The sequence below is a fragment of the Salmo trutta genome, chromosome 32, assembly GCF_901001165.1.
Source record: "Salmo trutta chromosome 32, fSalTru1.1, whole genome shotgun sequence".
Lineage (NCBI taxonomy): Eukaryota > Metazoa > Chordata > Actinopteri > Salmoniformes > Salmonidae > Salmo > Salmo trutta.
In genome coordinates this window covers 854,005-873,609 of record NC_042988.1, presented here as the reverse complement: position 1 = coordinate 873,609, position 19,605 = coordinate 854,005, and the positions used below count along the sequence as shown (strand labels likewise).

General features: G+C 41.9%; 1 protein-coding gene across 2 annotated transcripts in view; it reads left to right on the top strand.

Annotated features, from left to right (window-relative positions):
• pitpnbl (phosphatidylinositol transfer protein, beta, like) overlaps positions 1-19,605 on the top strand; it is a 77,015-nt gene that overhangs the window by 30,745 nt on the left and 26,665 nt on the right. For both annotated transcript variants that reach the window (XM_029726960.1, XM_029726961.1), the window contains 3 exons: positions 12,651-12,728; positions 12,949-13,056; positions 18,762-18,884. In XM_029726960.1, coding sequence (XP_029582820.1) covers positions 12,651-12,728; positions 12,949-13,056; positions 18,762-18,884 — 309 coding nt within the window. The remainder of the gene's footprint in view (positions 1-12,650; positions 12,729-12,948; positions 13,057-18,761; positions 18,885-19,605) is intronic.

Genomic DNA, 19,605 nt, shown 5'->3' with positions numbered 1-19,605 from the left:
AAAAATGTTCTTACCTTGCTTGTTCTTCGTCAGAATACACTGCCAGGACTTCTACTTCAATAACAAATGTAGGTTTGGTCCCAAATAATCCATCGTTATGTTCCATCAAGACGTTTTGTTCGTGCGTTCTAGACACTATCCCAACGCTAAATCTCGGCCACGAGCATGACGCAGAATTTGACAAAAAAATTCTAAATATTCCATTACCGTACTTCGAAGCATGTCAACCGCTGTTTAAAACCAATTTTTATGCAATTTATCTCGTAGAAAAGCGATAATATTCCGACCGGGAATCTGCCTGTCTGTATACTGAGGGAAAAACCGAAAGCCGGGGGCGGGGCGGGTCGCGAGCGTAAGGCTTAGTCCACTGAGTGACCACTCAGCTTTTGCTCTCGTGTGCTTCAGCCAGGGCTTTGAATTACGTCATTCCTGTTTTTCCCGGGCTCTGAGACTTCATTGGAGACGTGGGAAGTGTCACGTAACAGCAGAGATCCCTTGTAATAGATAGAGAGAATCAACAAGGGCAAGAAATGTTCAAACAGGGTACTTCCTGAACAGAAGCATCTCAGGTTTTTGCCTGCCATAGGAGTTCTGTTATACTCACAGACACCATTCAAACAGTTTCAGAAACTGTGGAGTGTTTTCTCTCCAAAGCTAATAATTATATGCATATTCTAGTTTCTGGGCAGGACTAATAATCAGATTAAATCGGGTACGTTTTTTATCCAGCCGTGAAAATACTGCCCCGTAGCCATGAGGTTAACATCATGGGAAAATCAAAAGAAACCAGCCAAGACCTCAGAAAAAAAACAATGTGACCTCCACAAGTCTGGTTCATCCTTGGAAGCAATTTCCAAACGCATGAAGGTACCACGTTCATCTGTACAAACAATGGGACCATGCAGCCGTCATACCGCTCAGGATGAAGACGCGTCCGTCTCCTAGAGATGAACGTATTTGCTGCAAAAAGTGCAAATCAATCCCAGAACAACAGCAAAGGACCTTGTGAAGATGCTGGAAGAAACGGGTACAAAAGTATCTATATCCACAGTAAAATGAGTCCTATATCGACATAACCTGAAAGGCCGCTTAGCAAGGAAGAAGCCGCTGCTCCAAAACCGCCATAAAAAAGCCAGACTACGGTTTGCAAATGCACATGGGGACAAAGATCATACTTTTGGTAGAAATGTCATCTGGTCTGATGAAGCAAAAATAGAACTGTTTGGCCATAATGACCATCGTTATGTTTGGAGGAAAAAGGGGGAGGCTTGCACCCCCGAAAAACACCATCCCAACCGTGAAGCACGGGGGTGGCAGCATCATGTTCTGGGTGTGCTTTCCTGCTAACTGAAGCTAGCCTGGATACATCTAGCTACATACGTGGAATAGCCCTCTGGACATTTTAACCAAAAACCTGGTTGCCTCTGCCAGGAGGCAAAAACTTGGCCACAAGTGGATCTTCCAGCAAGACGATAACCCCAAGCACGCATCAAAATCCACAAATAAGAAAAACAATTATTTTGCAATGGCTATCTCAGTCTCCGGACTCGAACCCCATTGAAAACCTGTACCTTGAATTGAGGAGGGCAGTCCGTAAGCACAGACAAAGGATATCAAGTAACTGAAAAGATTCTGTATGGATGAATGATCTAGGATTCCTTCCATTGTCATTGAAACGTGAGATATTGAAAAGTGCTAATGCTTTATTTTTTTCATTTTATTTTTGTTTTTTTACCCCCTTCTCCCCAATTTTCGATCTTGTCTCATCGCTGCAAATCTCCAATGGGCATGGGAGAGGCGAAGGGTCATGCGTCCTCCAAAACATGACCCGCCTAACCGCTTTCCTTAACATTAGCCAGCTTTACCTGGAAGCCAGCTGCACCAATGTGTCGGAGGAAACACAGTTTATCTGGCGATCGGGGTCAGCCTGCAGGCACCCAGCCCACCACAAGGAGACGCTGAAGCGATGAACCAAGTAAATCCCCACCGGCCGACACGTCACCTAACCCGGACGACGCTGGGCTAATTGTGCTATAGGACTCCCGACCACGGACGGTTGTGGCACAGCCCGGGAATGAACCCGGGTCTGTAGTAACTGCGATGCAGTGCCTTAGACCGCTGCGCCACTCGAGGCAGGTGCAAATAATTTTTACCCCTTTTTGAGGAAAAAAACTGTCTAACAAGTAATATATTTATCTGAGCAATTGTATTGGTATACAATTATTATTTCATCTTTTCTTTGGGCATACAATATAGTTAAGTATTTATTTTATAGTCTTGCTCATCTTTATCAAGGGTGCCAATGCTTTTGGACCTGACTATATCCGCTGATCCAGGTCAGGAATTTGACCAGGGCTCAGGGCAAAAATGCCCTATAAAATTCATGAAACATTTTCAATGACGAGGGCAACAAAATGCCCCTGGAAATGAGTTGAAAATGGCAGCCATTGTGGTCAGGGAGAAATCCAAACCAGTCTTATTGGAATGAATTGCAGTAGATGCATAGGTGATGCAAATAAAAGTAAGGCATGTGATCAGAAATTGTGTAATAGACTTAGTCAACCTAACATAGTGTGGTGGCTAATTTCTGCATTACCAAATGAGGAGAGAGACAAACTTCACACACCAGTCAGAGTTATACTTAAACTACATCTTTAATAATAAGAGCTTTGCAAAAGCACTTGACTTTCAATGATGCGCTATCTCTAATGAACCATTTGAAAGTGACAACACAAAAGTACAAAGATCTTTTATAGCCAAGATACACCCCTCTCAACGTACATGACGAACAACAGATACATAGAATGGTCACAAGGTTAAGATTTGTATGAAAGATATCTATAAAACATAGCAGACAGCAACTGCTGTGTCAACCGTTTTCATTGTATAGACTAGTGTCTGGTCCTCCTACTCCAAACTGGAACCGTCTCACCCTAGTACGGTATAGAACAGAACCATTAGCTTATGTTCTCTGGAATGCTTTATTACCCAAAGACATCGCAAATCTCCTCTGTCAGTGCTATCTCATAGAGGCTCATCCTCAGTAAAACACACACACAATAGTTAACAGAGTACTCTATTCTGTCAAATAAAACAACCATTATAATGCAATACAAGCATTATAACAATCTTGCAATTTTCCACGACAATAGTCATATCATAAATACAGTTTATACTGGTTTTATAGACATTTTATGCATAAATAGCCTCTAATGTATATGTAAGCAGACCATATGTGACCGACCAGCTGAAATCGGTCTTATGTAGCAAAATTTGAAATTGTATTTTTTACATTGGATAAAAGTAGAGACTGAGCTACAAAATTGCATATCATACACTACAGTTGAGGAACAATGGGAAAGTCATTTTGTTTTGAAAGTTGATAAACTTGTAAATTCACTTTTGAGAAAATGGCCTTTGAATGTTTTGGTACTATTATTGGAGAGCCCTTTGTCTACACCCATTCAGCATCATTCACACCCTCTTAAGCTTTAGCCCCACCCATCTCTTTAAGGGTTGATCTGAATGTACAAACAGCAGCAGTCAAACACCCAAGCTAACTTGCTAGCTACTTCCAGACATCTAAGTGAGAGAAAGAACAGCTCACTGGACATTACTCGCCCTAGCAGAGCTGGTTCGGCTGTTATGTTATCCAGAGTGTTGGTGACTGCAACTGTGCTGTCAGATTGTCCGTTCGTAAATTCAGAGCGTTTTGCGTTCAGAGCGCACACCAGACGCTCTGGCCGATGACCTCACAACGGCTGTCAAGCACCCAAGCGAACATTGGTTAGCTTGCTAGCTACTAACAGACACATAATGAGAGAACACCCCACTGGTCAGCCTGTTTCATGTTATCCAGAATATGTTGGTGACACTTAACTGTGCTGCTGGCAACAATTTAATTACGCATTTTTGCCGACGTTTACTGACATCGGCCATATTCAACGGGTGTTGCGCGTTCGTAAATTCATCAGTTATTCTGCGCTCTGGCAAACTCAGTCGAGAGTGCTCTGAAAGCGGAGTACATAGCCAGACTGAATTTACGAACGGACCCGAAATGGTTTACAAAAAAAAATGTATTTGTATTTACAGATGGCATACAAGTTTGTTATTCAGACACATAAAAGTTCATATGTTCGAGAAGGCATTTCTGGCAAAAAAAACACATTTAGATTTCAAATAAAGTCTACATTCAAATGGCTCTCCTGTGAAGTAGAAAGCTGAACTCAACAACGCATAGGAAACCATACGCTAACAAATTGAATTATTTTAAGCTGTTCATACCTAGGGCTGTGGCGGTCATGAAATTCTGTCAGCCGGAGATTGTCAAGCCAATAACTGCCGGTCTCACGGTAATTGACCTAATTTACATAAACACATTTAGCATCTATAGCTTACACCATCACAATAAATCCATTTATTTTAGACGGGTCTAAAGAAACATGATATGAAGAAAATGTAGTCTATTTCAGAAGAACCGAATAGCATACTGAGTTGTCCTTATGTTAGGCCCTGATCTGGCTATGCCATATGGCTGTGGGCTTCATTAGTTAATTTAGAAGATAAGATTTGCTTTGAATTCTGTGGCATTATTTTATAGTATGAAGAATACAATTGAACATAGCTGAATAAAATGGAAATATATTTTTTCCAAAGGATTTGAGGGAGGGCACACATTGTGTACAGTTAACAAAGAAACAGGTCTGCCTAAATGCTTATTTATGCAACTTTAGTTGTGCTAAAAACTTTGGGCTATATGTTTGGAATTTTAATACATTGTAATGATGCATGATGTGACTAATGATGATTTGAAAAAAGTCACGAAGTCATGGCTCTTTATTTGCGCAGGCTGCACACACTTCATCAGTCTCTCATTCACAATTTGACAAGCACTTGATAATGCCTCGAATTTCACGATGGCATCCTTTTTGTTTGGCCGTACTGCCCCCTATAATAAAATTCATGCCATTTGCAGCCAGTGGCCATTGTGCCCTTGGGCTGAATATAATAATTATAGTTCCCTTCTCCTGGCTGTGTGCTCCGAAGCACCTTTCACTCACATGGCTCTTTCAGATAGCTCAATTCTTAGTAACCAATGCCTGTCACGTGATTGGGTCTTTCTCACAGACTACAAGTGAAGACTGACACATCATGGACGCAACTGCGCGTGTCCTTATTCAATTCCGAGGTGCATGTTGAAGATATTGGAAGAACATTTACTTTTCGTCAGCCAACAAGATGAGTAAGCCTAAAGAACAGCAGAAGCACTACGCTATCAACTTTTGCACTATGAGGGATAGTAAAATGACATATGTCATTGTCTGCCTATGTCAATCTACTATCTCCCATAGTACAAAGGTTTACCTGTTCTGTGCGAGAAGTAATAATCCTAAACATAGTCTGGGACAGTTGTGTGATGCGATAGTGAAATAAGACCCATGGGGGACCAGTACGGAGAAAAAAATTATGAAATGTATGCATTCACTACTGTAAGTCACTCTGGATAAGAGCGTCTGCTAAATGACAAAAAATGTAAAAAAAAACAAAACATTTACATAAGTATTCAGACCCTTTACTCAGTACTTTGTTGAAGCACCTTTGGCAGCGATTACAGCCTCAATTCTTGGATATGACGCTACAAGCTTGGCACACCTGTATTTGCAGATCCTCTCAAGCTCTGTCAGGTTGGATGGGAAGCGTCACTGCACAGCTATTTGCAGGTCTCTACAGAGATATTAGATCGGGTTCAAGTCCGGGCTCTGGCTGGGCCACTCAAGGACGTTTAAATCACATTATTATTTGTCACAGACCTTACCCTGAAATGCTTACTTACATTCCCTTAACCAACGATGCAGTTCAAGAAATAGAGTTGAGAAAAGATTTACTAAATAAACTAACGTAATACAATCAAATAAAAAAGTAACAAATTACTTTCCTGCTTTCGTTTTTGCTTGTAAACAGGAATCAGTAGGATATAATTATGGTCAGATTTGCCAAATGGAGGGTGAGAGAGAGCTTTGTATGCGTCTCTGTGTATGGAGTAAAGTTAGAAGTTAGTTATGTTTTTCTCTCTGGTTGAATATATGACATGCTGGTAGAAATTAGGTTTGCCTGCATTAAAGTCCGAGGCCACTAGGAGCGCTGCTTCAGGAGGTGCATTTTCTTGTTTGCTTATGGCCTTAGACCGCACTCAACGAGCTGTATTAGTGCCGGCATCAGTTTGTGGTGGTAAATAGACGGCTACGAATAATATACACTACCGGTCAAAAGTTTTAGAAAACCTACTCATTCAAGGGTTTTTCTTTATTTTTACTATTTTCTACATTGTAGAATGGTAGTGAAGACATAAAAACTGAAATAACAGATATGGAATCATGTAGTAACCAAAAAAGTGTTAAACAAATCGAAATATTTTTTATATTTGAGATTCTTCAAAGTAGCCACCCTTTGCCTTGATGACAGCTTTGCACACTCTTGGCTAGGAAAAACTCCCCAGAAAGGCAGGAACCGAGGAAGAAACTTAGAGAGGAACCCGGCTGAGGGGTGGCCAGTCCTCTTCTGGCTGTGCCGGGTTGAGATTATAGCAATACATGGCCAGGATGTTCAAACGTTCATAGATGACCAGCAGGGTGGTATTATTATTATAATCAAAATAATAATAATAATAATCATCATCATCACAGTTGTTGTAGAGGGTGTAGCAGGTCAGCACCTCAGGAAATTGGCTTTTCATAGCCGAGCTTTCAGATTTAGAGACAGCAGGTGCGGTAGAGAGAGAGTCGAAACAGCAGGTCCGGACAAGGTAGCATGTCCGGTGAACAGATCAGAGTAGCCACAGGCAGAACAGTTGAAACTGGAGCAGCAGCATGACCAGGTGGACTAGGGACAGCAAGGGGTCATCAGGCCAGGTAGTCCTGAGGCATGGTCCCAGGGCTCAGGTCCTCCGGGAGGAGAGAGAGGGAGGGAGGGGGAGAGAGAATATATTAGAGGGAGCATACTTAAATTCACACAGGACACTGGATAGTACAGGAGAAATACTCCAGACGTAAGACTGACCCTAGCCCACCGACACAAGCTATTGCAGCATAAATACTGGAGGCTGAGACAGGAGGGGTTAGGAGACACTGTGGCCCCATCTGACGATACCCCCGGACAGGGCCAACCAGGCAGGATATAACCCCACCCACTCTGCCAAAGCACGGCCCTCACACCACTACAGGGATATCTTCAACCACCAACTTACTACCCAGAGACAAGGCTGAGTGTAGGCCACGAAGCTCTCCCCCACGGCACGAAACCGAGGGGGGCGCCAAACCCGGAGATGAAGATCATCATGTCAGTGACTCAACCCACTCAAGTGACACACCCTCCTAGGGACAGGATGGAAGAGCACCAATAAGCTTGTGACTCAGCCCCTGTAATAGGGTTAGAAGCAGAGAATCCTGGTGGAGGGAGGGGAACCGGCCAGGCTTTCCGTTCACCTTCACACCCCTGGGCCAGACTGCACTCAATCATAGGACCTACTGAAGAGATGAGTCTTCAATAAAGATTTACATTTTAGTCATTTAGCAGACGCTCTTATCCAGAGCGACTTACAGCAGTGAATGCATACATTTCATACGTTTTCTTTTTTTTCCCCCTTACTGGTCCCCCGTGGGAATCGAACCCACAACCCTGGTGTTGCAAACACCATGCTCTACCAACTGAGCCACACGGGACCACAGGACTTCAAGGTTGAGACCGAGTCTGTGTTTCTCACATGGATAGGCAGACCATTCCATAAAAATGTAGCTCTATAGGAGAAAGCCCTGCCTCCAGCTGTTTGCTTAGATATTCTAGGGACAATGAGGCCTTCGTTTCGTGTTCGTAGCCTACGTGTAAGTATGTACGGCAGGACCAAATCGGAGAGATAGGTAGGAGCAAGTCCATGTAATGCTTTGTAGGTTAGCAGTAAAACCTTAATCAGCCCTAGCCTTTACAGGAAGCCAGTATTGAGAGGCTAGCACTGGAGTAATATGATAAATTCTTTTGGTTCTAGTCAAAATTCTAGCAGTCGTGTTTAGCACTAACTGAAGTTTATTTAGTGCTTTATCCGGGTAGCTGGAAAGTAGATCATTGCAGTAGTCTAATCTAGAAGTGACAAAAGCATGGATTAACTTTTCTGCATCATTTTTGGACAAAGTTTCAGATTTTTGCAATGTTACTAAGATGGAAAAAGCTGTCCTTGAAATAGTCTTGATATGTTCATCAAAAGAGAGAGCAGGGTCCAGAGTAACGCCGAGGTCCTTCATTAGTTTTATTTGAGACAGTACAACCATCAAGATTGTCAGATCCAACAGAAAATCTCTTGTTTCTTAGGACCTAGAACTAGCATCTCTGTTTTGTCCGAGATTAAAAGTAAAACATTTGCCGCCATCCACTTCCTTATGTCTGAAACACAGGCTTCCAGGGAGGGCAATTTTGGTGCTTCACCATGTTTCATCAAAATGTACAGCTGTGTATCGTCCGCACAGCAGTGAAAGTTAACATTATGTTTCCGGTTGACATCACCAAGAGGTAAAATATATATAGTGAAACAATATTAGTCCTAAAACAGAACCTTAAGGAACACCGAAACGTACAGTTGATTTGTCAGAGGACAACCCATCCACAGAGACAAACTGATATCTTTCCTACAGATAAGATCTAAACCAGGCCAGAACTTGTCCGTGTAGACCAATTTGGGTTTCCAATCTCTCAAAAGAATGTTGTGATCGATGGTGTCAAAAGCAGCACTAAGGTCTAGGAGCACAAGGACAGATGCAGAGCCTTGGTCAGACACCATTAAAATGTAATTTACCACCTTCACGAGTGCAGTCTCAGTGCTATGATGGGGTCTAAAACCAGACAGAAGCGTTTCATATATTGTTTGTCTTCAGGGAGGCACAGAGTTGCTGCGCAACAGCTTTTTCAAAAAAAATTGAGAGGCATGGGAGATTCGAGAGAGGCCGAAAAGTTTTTTATTTAACTTGATCCTAGGTCCTGGCAGTGTTGTGCAGATTCAGGACAACTGAGCTTTGGAGAAATGCACAGATTTAAAGAGGAGTCTGTAATTTGTATTCTAATGATCATGATCTTTTTGTCAAAGAAGTTCATGAATTTATCACTGCTGAAGTGAAAGCCATCCTCTCTTGGGGATTGCTTTTTAGTTAGCTTTGCAACAGTATTAAAAATACATTTTCGATTGTTCTTATTCTCCTCAATTAAGTTGGAAAAATAGGATGATCGAGCCGCAGTGAGGGCTCTTCGATATTGCACGGTACTGTCTTTCCAAGCTAGTCTCAAAATTGGTAGTTTGGGAGAGCGCCGTTTCTGTAAAAATTTTCTGGAAGTTTTGTTTCAGGCCTGGGAATTTTCTGTATACCAGGGAGCTAGTTTCTTATGACAAATGTTTTTAGGGGTGCGACTGCATCTAGGGTATTACGCAAGTTTACATTTAGTTCCTCAGGTGGTTAACTGATTTTTGTTATCCGATGTCCCTGGGTAGGTCGAGGGAGTCTGGAAGGGCATCTAGGAATCCTTGGGTTGTCTGGGAATTTATAGCATGGCTTTTGATGAGCCTTGGTTGGGGTCTAGGCAGATTATTTGTTGCGATTGCCAACGTAATAAATTGGTGGTCCGATAGTCTAGGATTATGAGATAAAACATTAAGATCCACAATATTTATTCCACGGGACAAAACTGGGTCCAGAGTATGACTGTGGCAGTAAGTAGGTCCAGAGACATGTTGGACAAAACCCACTGAGTTGATGATGCCTCCAAAAGCCTTTTGGAGTGGGTCTGTGGACTTTTCCATGTGAATATTAAAGTCACCAAAAATGTCAATATTTTCTGCCATGACTACAAGGTCCAATTTAGGAATTCAGGGAACTCGGTGAGGAATGCTGTGTACATCCCAGGACACCTGTAAACAGTAGCTATAAAAAGTGATTGAGTAGGCTGACTAGAATCTCAAAAGATGAAAATAGTATTTTTTGTAAATTGAAATTTGCTATCGCAAACAACTCCGCCTTTGCGGGATGCGTGGGGGATATGGTCACTAGTGTAACCAGGAGGAGAGGCCTCATTTAACACAGTAAATTCATCAGCCTTAAGCCATGTTTCAGTCAGGCCAATCACATCAAGATTATGATCAGTGATTAGTTCATTGACTATAACTGCCTTGGAAGTGAGGGATCTAACATTATTGGCCCTGTTTTGAGATGTAAGATATCACAATCTCTTTCAATAATGCCAGGAATGGAGGAGGTCTTTTATTCCTGTGAGATTGCTAAAGCGAACACCGCCATGTTTAGTTTTGCCCCACCTTGATCGAGGAACAGACACGGTCTCAATGGGGATAGCTGAGCTGACTACACTGACTGCTAGTGACAGACTCCACTAAGCTGACAGGCTAGCTATCTCATTGTGGAGCTAGAGGAGTTGGAGCCCTGTCTGTTCATAGATAAGATGAGAGCACCCCTCCAGCTAGGATGGAGTCCGTCACTCCTCAGCAGGCCAGGCTTGGTCTTGTTTGTGGGTGAGTCCTAGAAAGAGGGACAATTATCTACAAATTCTATCTTTTGGGAGGGGCAGAAAACAGTTTTCAACCAGCGATTGAGTTGTGAGACTCAGCTGTAGAGCTCATCACTCCCCCTAACTGGGAGGGGGCCAGAGACAATTACTCGATGCCAACACATCTTTCTAGCTGATTTACACGCATAAGCTATGTTGCGCTTGGTGACATCTGACTGTTTCATCCTAACATCGTTGGTGCCGACGTGGATAACAATATCCCTATACTCGGTACATTCACCAGTTTTAGCCTTACACGGAACCCAAACGGGCTGCGCGTGCGCCATCGTGCATAAATTGATTTTGTCCCCCTACAACAAACACAACAAAACAAACTCTGAACCAATGACATTCATTTGGGGACAGGTCGAAAAGCATTAAACATGTATGGCTAGTTAGCTTGCACTTGCTAGCTAATTTGTCCAATTTAGCTAGCTTGCTGTTGCTAGCTAATTTGTCCTGGGATATAAACATTGAGTTGTTATTTTACCTGAAATGCACACGGTCCTCTACTCCGACAATTCATCCACACATAAAACGGTCAACCGAATCGTTTCTAGTCGTCTCTCCTCCTTCCAGGCCTTTTCATCTTTGAACTTATATGATGACTGGCATCTACACTTTCATAGTATTACCACGACAACCGGCAAAACAGTTCGTCTTTCAATCACCCACGTGGGTATAACCAATGAGGAGATGGCACGTGGGTACCTGCTTCTATAAACCAATGAGGAGATGGGAGAGGCAGGACTTGCAGCACGATCTGCATCAGAAATAGGAATGACTTCTATTTTAGCCCTTGGCAACGCAGACGCTCGTTGGCACGCGCTATAATTGAATAACATATTCCTACATTTATTTTGCAACGTGTTCGGTGTAGTCGGGGTATTAGCCAGCACCATCTTCAGATTAGCCTTTACGTCGGTAGCCCTGCTCCCTGGTAAACAGTATATGATCGCTGGATGATTCTTTTTAAGTCTGATACTGCGGGTAATGGAGTCGCTAAGGACTAGGGTGGGAGGCTTTGGCGGCTCAGACCCCGTAACTTGTGGAGGAGAGTCCAGAGAAGGCTCGGCCTCTGACTCCGACTCGTTGCTTATTGGGGAGAACCGGTTGAAAGTTTGTCGGCTGAATGAGCGACATCTGTTGAGCATTCCGACAGCATTTCCTTCCAGAAGCCATGAGAAAATTGTCATGCGGAATTTGACTGCGGTCATGACCCGTAACAGCCCTATTCATACCATGGATCATTTAACTATTTGATCTAGACTTTTAGGACCCTTTTAGGTATAACAAAAATTATGAATTTGGCCTTTACTACTGTAGTCCATAGAAGCGCATTGAATAACACATTCATAAATGGCAAGAAGACAGTCAAAAAATAAATCATATGGTTTTGAAGTGTCTGTCCTATATCTAGGAGATGTAATATTTCCTGAGCTTTCTTATATCTTTTTGCACACATTTAACCCCATTATTTTTGTTCGCACTTAAACTACCTTCATATTTCCATTTATTTGTATGGGTTACCTTCAGACGAGTTCCGTGGGGCTTGAAGGGGTCTCATCTTTCCATAGAGTGGACGTAGTTTAGTTTGTAGACTGTTTGGACGCTACAGATGATTTTGTCAGAAGACCCATGGTCTGACAAACACCGCTATAGGTCGGCCATCTTCCACCGCAGATGCGGAAGGCCGACATAGGCTGATGCGGTGGATTGAGACGTAGCGCATGCGAAAAACAAATATCTCTAGCATAAACTGAAGGATTTTGATGGGACTTGTTTTATGTTACTTAGATTGACACGTGTGTGTCAATAGACTCTTCAGGATTAATAGGAATGGAATCATTCTTCTAAAACTGGCTGGCTAGCTAATAAACATACAGTGCAGATAAATACTTATTTGAGTAAATAATAGTTTGATTAACTCCCTGACCAAAATGTTTTACTTTTTATACCATAAGAAGGTTCTTGTCTAATTCCTTATTCTATGCATACTGTAGTCTATATGTAAAATGTATACATATGAAATACTTTTTCTCTGTTTTCATATGTAGGACTATAAACCAGAGGAAGACCCAGCCATCTTCCATTCTGAGAAAACTGGAAGAGGACCCCTGGGACCAGGATGGAAGGCATGTCTGAAATTACACTTGTTCTGTTTTAATTTACCATATTTTACCATCGATTTTATGTATCATAAAGGCAGCGTGACATTTTCAAAGTAAAAGGAGTGTATTTGTTTTCCCAATCTAGCTTTGAATAGAAAAGTGATTTACATGTTAATTCTGGGTATCCTTTGCCTCTCTCATTCTTCCCCTTGTTTGTCTATTCACTCTCTCTTTTACTGTGTAGAAGGAGCTCCACAACAGTAACTGTCCCTATATGACTGCCTATAAGCTTGTAACGGTGCATTTCCGCTGGTGGGGGCTGCAGGGACGAGTGGAGAACTTTATTCACAAGGTAAGAGCTTAGAAGAGCTAAGAGCATCATTACATTCACTAGACTTGTTGCTGCACCGTCTTCTTTGCAGATCCCCAGATTTTAAACTTTTCTATTGAAATTACAACCTTTTCTTTGGATGTGGCTTGGCAACACAAGATTCTTGCTGCGCAGCTCAAATTTACAGTGAACATCACAGTAGCCAGTAAGCATGCATTTAACAAACTATTGAACTTTGCTCACAACTTGTTTGTTTTTATTTTGTATTTTGACTTTTTTTTTACATGTATTTTTTTACCCCTTTTTCTCCCCAATTGGTAGTCAGTCTTGTCCCATCTCTGCAACTCCCGTACGGACTCGGGAGAAGCCAATGTCGAGACCCCTGCGTCCTCCGAAACACAACCCAGCCAAGCTACGCTGCTTCTTGACACAATGCCTGCTTAACTCGGAAGCCAGCCGCACTAATGTGTTGGAGGAAACACCATACACCTGGCGACTGTCAGCGTGCATTGCGCCTGGCCCGCCACAGGAGTCGCTAGTGCGCGATGAGACAAGAACATCCCTGCCAGCCTAACCCTCCCCTAACCTGGACGACGCTGGGCCAATTGTGCGCCGCCACATGGGTCTCCCGGTCGGCTGTGACATAGCCTGGGATCGAACCAGGATCTCTAGTGGCACACGCTACGCAGTGCCTTAGACCACTGCGCCACTTTTGCCAACAACTTTTTTAATGTTAAACATTTTTACACTGTTTAATAATGCAACTAAACCATATTTCACTCCTCAATAATGCAACAATTCACAAGCAAATCAAATTTTATTTGTCACATGCGCCGAATACAACAGTGAAATGCTTACTTACAAGCCCTTAACCAACAATGCAGTTTTAAGAAAAATACCACAAAAAATCATTTATAAAATAATTAAAGAGCAGCAGTAAAATAACAATACGGTAGCAGCAAAATTATGTACAAACAATGCGAAATGGCATGGTTGGTTATGAGCCCATCCCTTCCGGCGCCATATAATGTGCGGTGGTAGTCGAGGTAATTTGTAAAGTGACTATGCATAGATAATAACCAGCGAGTAGCAGCAGTGTAAAAACAAAGGGCGGTGTGTCAATGTAAATAGTCCGGGTGGGCCTTCCTCTGACACTGCCTAGTATATAGGTCCTGGATGTCAGGAAGCTTGGCCCCATTGATGTACTGGGCCGTACACAGTACCCTCTGTAGCGTCTTAAGGTCATTTGCCGAGCAGTTTCCGTACTAGGCGGTGATGCAACCGGTCAGGATGCTCTCGATGGTGCAGCTGTATAACTTTTTGAGGATCTGGGGACCCATGCCAAATCTTTTCAGTTTCCTAAGGGGGTAAAGGTGTTGTCGTGCCCTCTTCACAACTGTCTTGATGTGTTTGGACCATGATAGTTTGTTGGTGATGTGGACACCAAGGAACCTGAAACTCATGTGCAGACAATTAAAGGGTTTATTTTCTCATCCGTAAACTCAATTACAAAACAATATCACACATCAGCTACTGCTAGCTAGCTAACAACATAAGCTTCAACAAGTAGGATTAGCCTAATACAGTAAAGTTATCAGTGTTATTTTTATTACACATTGCTATGTAGCAAGCTAAACAAAATCATTTCTGCATCCTTCTAACATCATATATTATTAACTACTAGTTAGCTGAATGCTAATGTTAGCTACTATCTGAACCTTAGCTTTTACATTGCAACTTTTGCGTATTAAAGTTAGCTTAGAATGATCAATATCATGAAAATCATTACATGAGATGAAAGCAAATTGCGACTGAAAATGTTGGTCACTGGTGGTATATATTTAACCTTTATTTAGCCAGGGAGTCATGCTGGGACCACGGTCTCTTTTGCAGATGAGCTCTGCAAGAACACATCAATAAACAACAATTACACTATTGTTAGGTTCTTATTTTTTGAGTAAATAACTCATGGACACTAGATAAGCTTTAACCAAGTTTAATTCTCCCCAAAGTTTCTGTACAGCTGTATTCAGACAGCAAAACAATTCTCACCATCACAGTTATATACCTCCACTTAAAACTCTCCTCCTTTTCTCCAATCCTTACATTTTATGGTTCTACAGGAAGAGAGTAAAGAGGGTAACAGGATACCACACCTTTATTACTCCCTTAAGAGAATCTGTCCTCCCCTCCTGACCTCAACCCCTCCTTCATCTAATTCACAGATGTCCATCTGTCTCCCCTGTTTCACACATTGCTCTCCTCTCGTCCACCCAACACATTCCGAAGCCATCTGTCTTTCTTCAGAGAACCATTAACTTCTGACATAAAACCAAGTCTCTTTCACTTCCTATCATTCATTTAATATCTCAATGTTCAAATTTAGCCCATTCCAACACTATACACATAAAATGACACAATACATGAAACGCAAACATGAAAAGTAAAACACAATCATATGAATCAAACACATCCTTGAGTAAACAGGTCCTGTAACATCTGCCTGAATTGACATAGAGGCACCAACTTTAGGGAGTTTTGGAAATCATTCCACATGAGGCACAAAAAAATGAAAAGCAGATTTACCTTACTCAATGGAGATTGAAAAGATTTCCAGGGTTAGACATCCCTGAATCCGGGTCTGGTAACTTGTACGTCTGAAGGTTTAGAATGAGGTAAGGTATAGCGGAAGCTTATACCTGAGGGCTTTATAAACAAAAATAATGCAAAACATCGATCTACAAGACTTGAAAGGGAGCCAGACTACTTTCTGATACAAAATCCAATGATGTGTACTGAACTTATCACCTGTAATAAAGCGCAATGCGCTATGATCAACTGCATCCAATGGCTTCAATACAGTGGCAGCTGCATTTGTATATAGATGATATTGCCATAGCCAATAACCGGAATGAGTGTTGACTGAATAATTTGTTTTCTGCAATTTAACGAAGGACCGGAGCTGCTTTTATAGGACAGTGATCACTGGGATAATTAGCAAAGACACCGCTGAACAAGTACTTTTGACCTAATTCTGACAGATAGCCCCCAATCAGTGAGGCGTTTGCTGGATTTTTTTACATTCATCCCTGCGGGTTTTGCAATCAGTTGAGTCAGGTTAAAGTCAAGACAAATATTCTTAAAATGGTCTGAGGCCGGGGTAAGCCAATCTAAGTTAAAATGAATAATTCAGATAACAAAGGTTTTAAATACTCAAATAGTACCAACACCATCCGCCAATGGATTTTGGCTTATGGCCACATCTATAACCAAGAGCTTTACGGCAGTCCTCTGAAGTCTGTCGCAGACGTCATTATTTTGAAGAGGTCTTCTCACAAAACCAACTGTCACCAATAGTGTAAGGGGAGATTCATGAACACGAAGGTGTCGGTTGTGTTGCTCTGCGATGCACACAAGCTTCAAGGGAGTCTATAAAGGTAACCCAGTACCAGGCTGTAAAAAGGCACAATGTGCCTTCTCGCTGCTTGGCGAGAAGGTGACAACATTTGGTGCGATTATTCGCAAATGGAAGAAACACAAAAGATCTGTCAATATCCCTCGGCCTGGGGCTCCATGCAAGATCTCACCTCGTGGGGTTGCAATGATCATGAGAACGGTGAGGAATCAGCCCTGAACTACACGGGAGGATCTTGTCAATGATCTCAAGGCAGCTGGGACCATAGTCACCAAGAAAACAATTGGTAACACACTACGCCGTGAAGGACTGAAATCCTGCAGCGCCCGCAAGGTCCCCCTGCTCAAGAATACATATACATGCCTGTCTGAAGTTTGCCAATGAACATCTGAATGATTCAGAGGACAACTGGTGATAGTGTTGTGGTCAGATGAGACCAAAATGGAGCTCTTTGGCATCAATTCAACTTGCCGTGTTTGGAGGAGGAGGAATGCTGCCTATGACCCCAAGAATACCATCTCCACCGTCAAACATGGAGGTGTAAACATTATGCTTTGGGGGCGTTTTTCTGCTAAGGGGAGAAGAAAACTTAGACCGCATCATTTGACGGGGCCATGTACTGTCAAATCTTGGGTGAGAACCTCCTTCCCTCAGCCAGGGCATTGAAAATGGGTCGTGGATGGGTATTCCAGCATGACAATGACCCAAAATACACGGCCAAGGCAACAAAGGAGTGGCTCAAGAAGAAGCACATTAAAGTCCTGGAGTCTCCAGACCTTAATCCCATAGAAAATCTGTGGAGGGAGCTGAAGGTTCGAGTTGCCAAACGTCAGCCTCGAAACCTTAATGACTTGGAGAAGATCTGCAAAGAGGAGTGGGACAAAATCCCTCCTGAGATGTGTGCAAACCTGGTGGCCAACTATAAGAAACGTCTGACCTCTGTGATTGCCAACAAGGGTTTTGCCACCAAGTACTAAGTCATGTTTTGCAGAGGGGTCAAATACTTATTTCCCTAATTTTGATGTGTTTTTCTGGATTTTTTTGTTGTTATTCTGTCTCACTGTTCAAATAAACCTACCATTAAAATTATAGACTGATCATTTCTTTGTAAGTGGGCAAACGTACAAAATCAGCAGGGGATCAAATACTTTTTTCCCCCACTGTATGTGTATACACATGTATTTATTGTTTAATTCTGATGATCCTGTATTGTAGTTTAGAGTGTATATTAACTCGAACCATCTATCTGTGTGAGGTGAGTCTACATGATAGCAGCAACCCAAAATTCCTTTCTGTGATATTATTTGACCATGTCACTGCCTAAATACCACAAAAAAGTCACATGGTTAAGGAAAGGTATCCACATTTACACCTCTGCTCTACTCTGGAGTAGTTGTTTGGTTCTCAACAGGGGGAGGAGGGTTTTATTGTATACTGCTGTACAATACAAACATTTCCCAAATGTGTTAATGGGTTAAATTGTTCAAATTGACAATGTATGTGATAAAACAGTATTTCACTCAACATTCCAAATGGCACATACATCAGTGCTGGTATAACATGGAGCAAGATAAATGCAGGTGAATGTCTCAGAATTGGATTAAGAGCCAACTTCTGTCTGGGTTTGGGTTTAACAGCAATTTGTATGAATTGTCAAAAAGTTATGACAAACATGTATTCACAATAGAAAGACATGTTAGGATTTTCAGAGTAACTGCTCCAGTCTATATAACCATCCATTTAGTCAGGCAGCGAGAGTTTTACTTGAATAATTCCATTTTTTTCTTCAAGAACAACATATTTAAATGTGTTTTTATATTTGTTTTAAGTACCGTTTCTGATCTACTGTAAAATGCATATCCCTACCAGAGAGAGAGCCCTCAAAGATCCCAACCAAAAAATCAATTGTCCTGCATGATCTCTTTGTGGTAGTACATTCCAATTATCTTTTTTTTATATATATGTAAAGCAGATTGACATGCCCTACTAGATTTAGGATTGGTCAATAAGAAAATTCTAATGTGGGGCCTTGCTTGTGTAAGAAAGGTTGAGAACCCCTGCTCTAAGCTCTCTCGATTGCTTAAAATCACATCCTCTCATTGTCTCCTCCCTTTCATCTGCACTGATTGGAAAGAACTTGACAGGTGAAGACAGTAGGGTAAAAGGTCGTCATTAGGCTGGTTTGTACCTAGTCACTTTAAGATCACTGCAATGACAATTAGAAAAAGAGTTCCATAAGAATATGTCCCCCTCTCTCACCAACCTCTCATATCCCCTCTTCTGCCCTCCATCCCTCCCCCTCCTGGAGCAGCAAGAGAAGCGCCTCTTCACTAATTTCCATCGGCAGCTCTTCTGCTGGCTAGACCGTTGGGTGAATCTAACCATGGATGACATCCGCCGGATGGAGGAGGAGACACAGAGAGAGCTGGACCAGGTATGCATTCATAAACCCTGATATTGAATGAATATTGGGCACCCTTTTCTGACTGCTAAACAGTCCTTACTATTACCTGTACAGTCTCCAATTGTGTTCAATTTGGTGTTAATGCACTTGTGAAAAAGGAGCGGTACTATTTACTTTAGAGGAGTTCTACTCATTGATACCTTTACTCTTGTAAATGGCACATATATAACCATATAGAGACAAAAAGTGCATTGGAAATCTCACTTAAAAAATAGTTGTGTGACAAAAAATACATAGTGCATTCGGAAAGTATTCAGACCTCTTGACTTTTTCCACATTTTGTTACCTAACAGCCTTATTCTAAAATTGATTAAATTGTTTTTTTCCCATCAATCTACATACAGTACCCCATAATGACAAAGCAAAAACAGGTTGATATTTTTGAAAGTTTATTAAAACGGAAATATCATAATTACATTTCACACCCTTTACAAAGTACTTTGTTGAAGCACCTTTGACAGTGAGTACAGCCTCGAGTCTTACATTTACGTCAATTAGCAGACGCTCTTAACCAGAGCGACTTACAAATTGGTGCATTCACCTTATGATATCCAGTGGAACAAGCACTTTACAATAGTACATCTATATATTTTTTTGGGGGGGAGGGTTAGAAGGATTACTTAATCCTATCCCAGGTATTCCTTAAAGAGGTGGGGTTTCAGGTGTCTCCGGAAGGTGGTGATTGACTCCG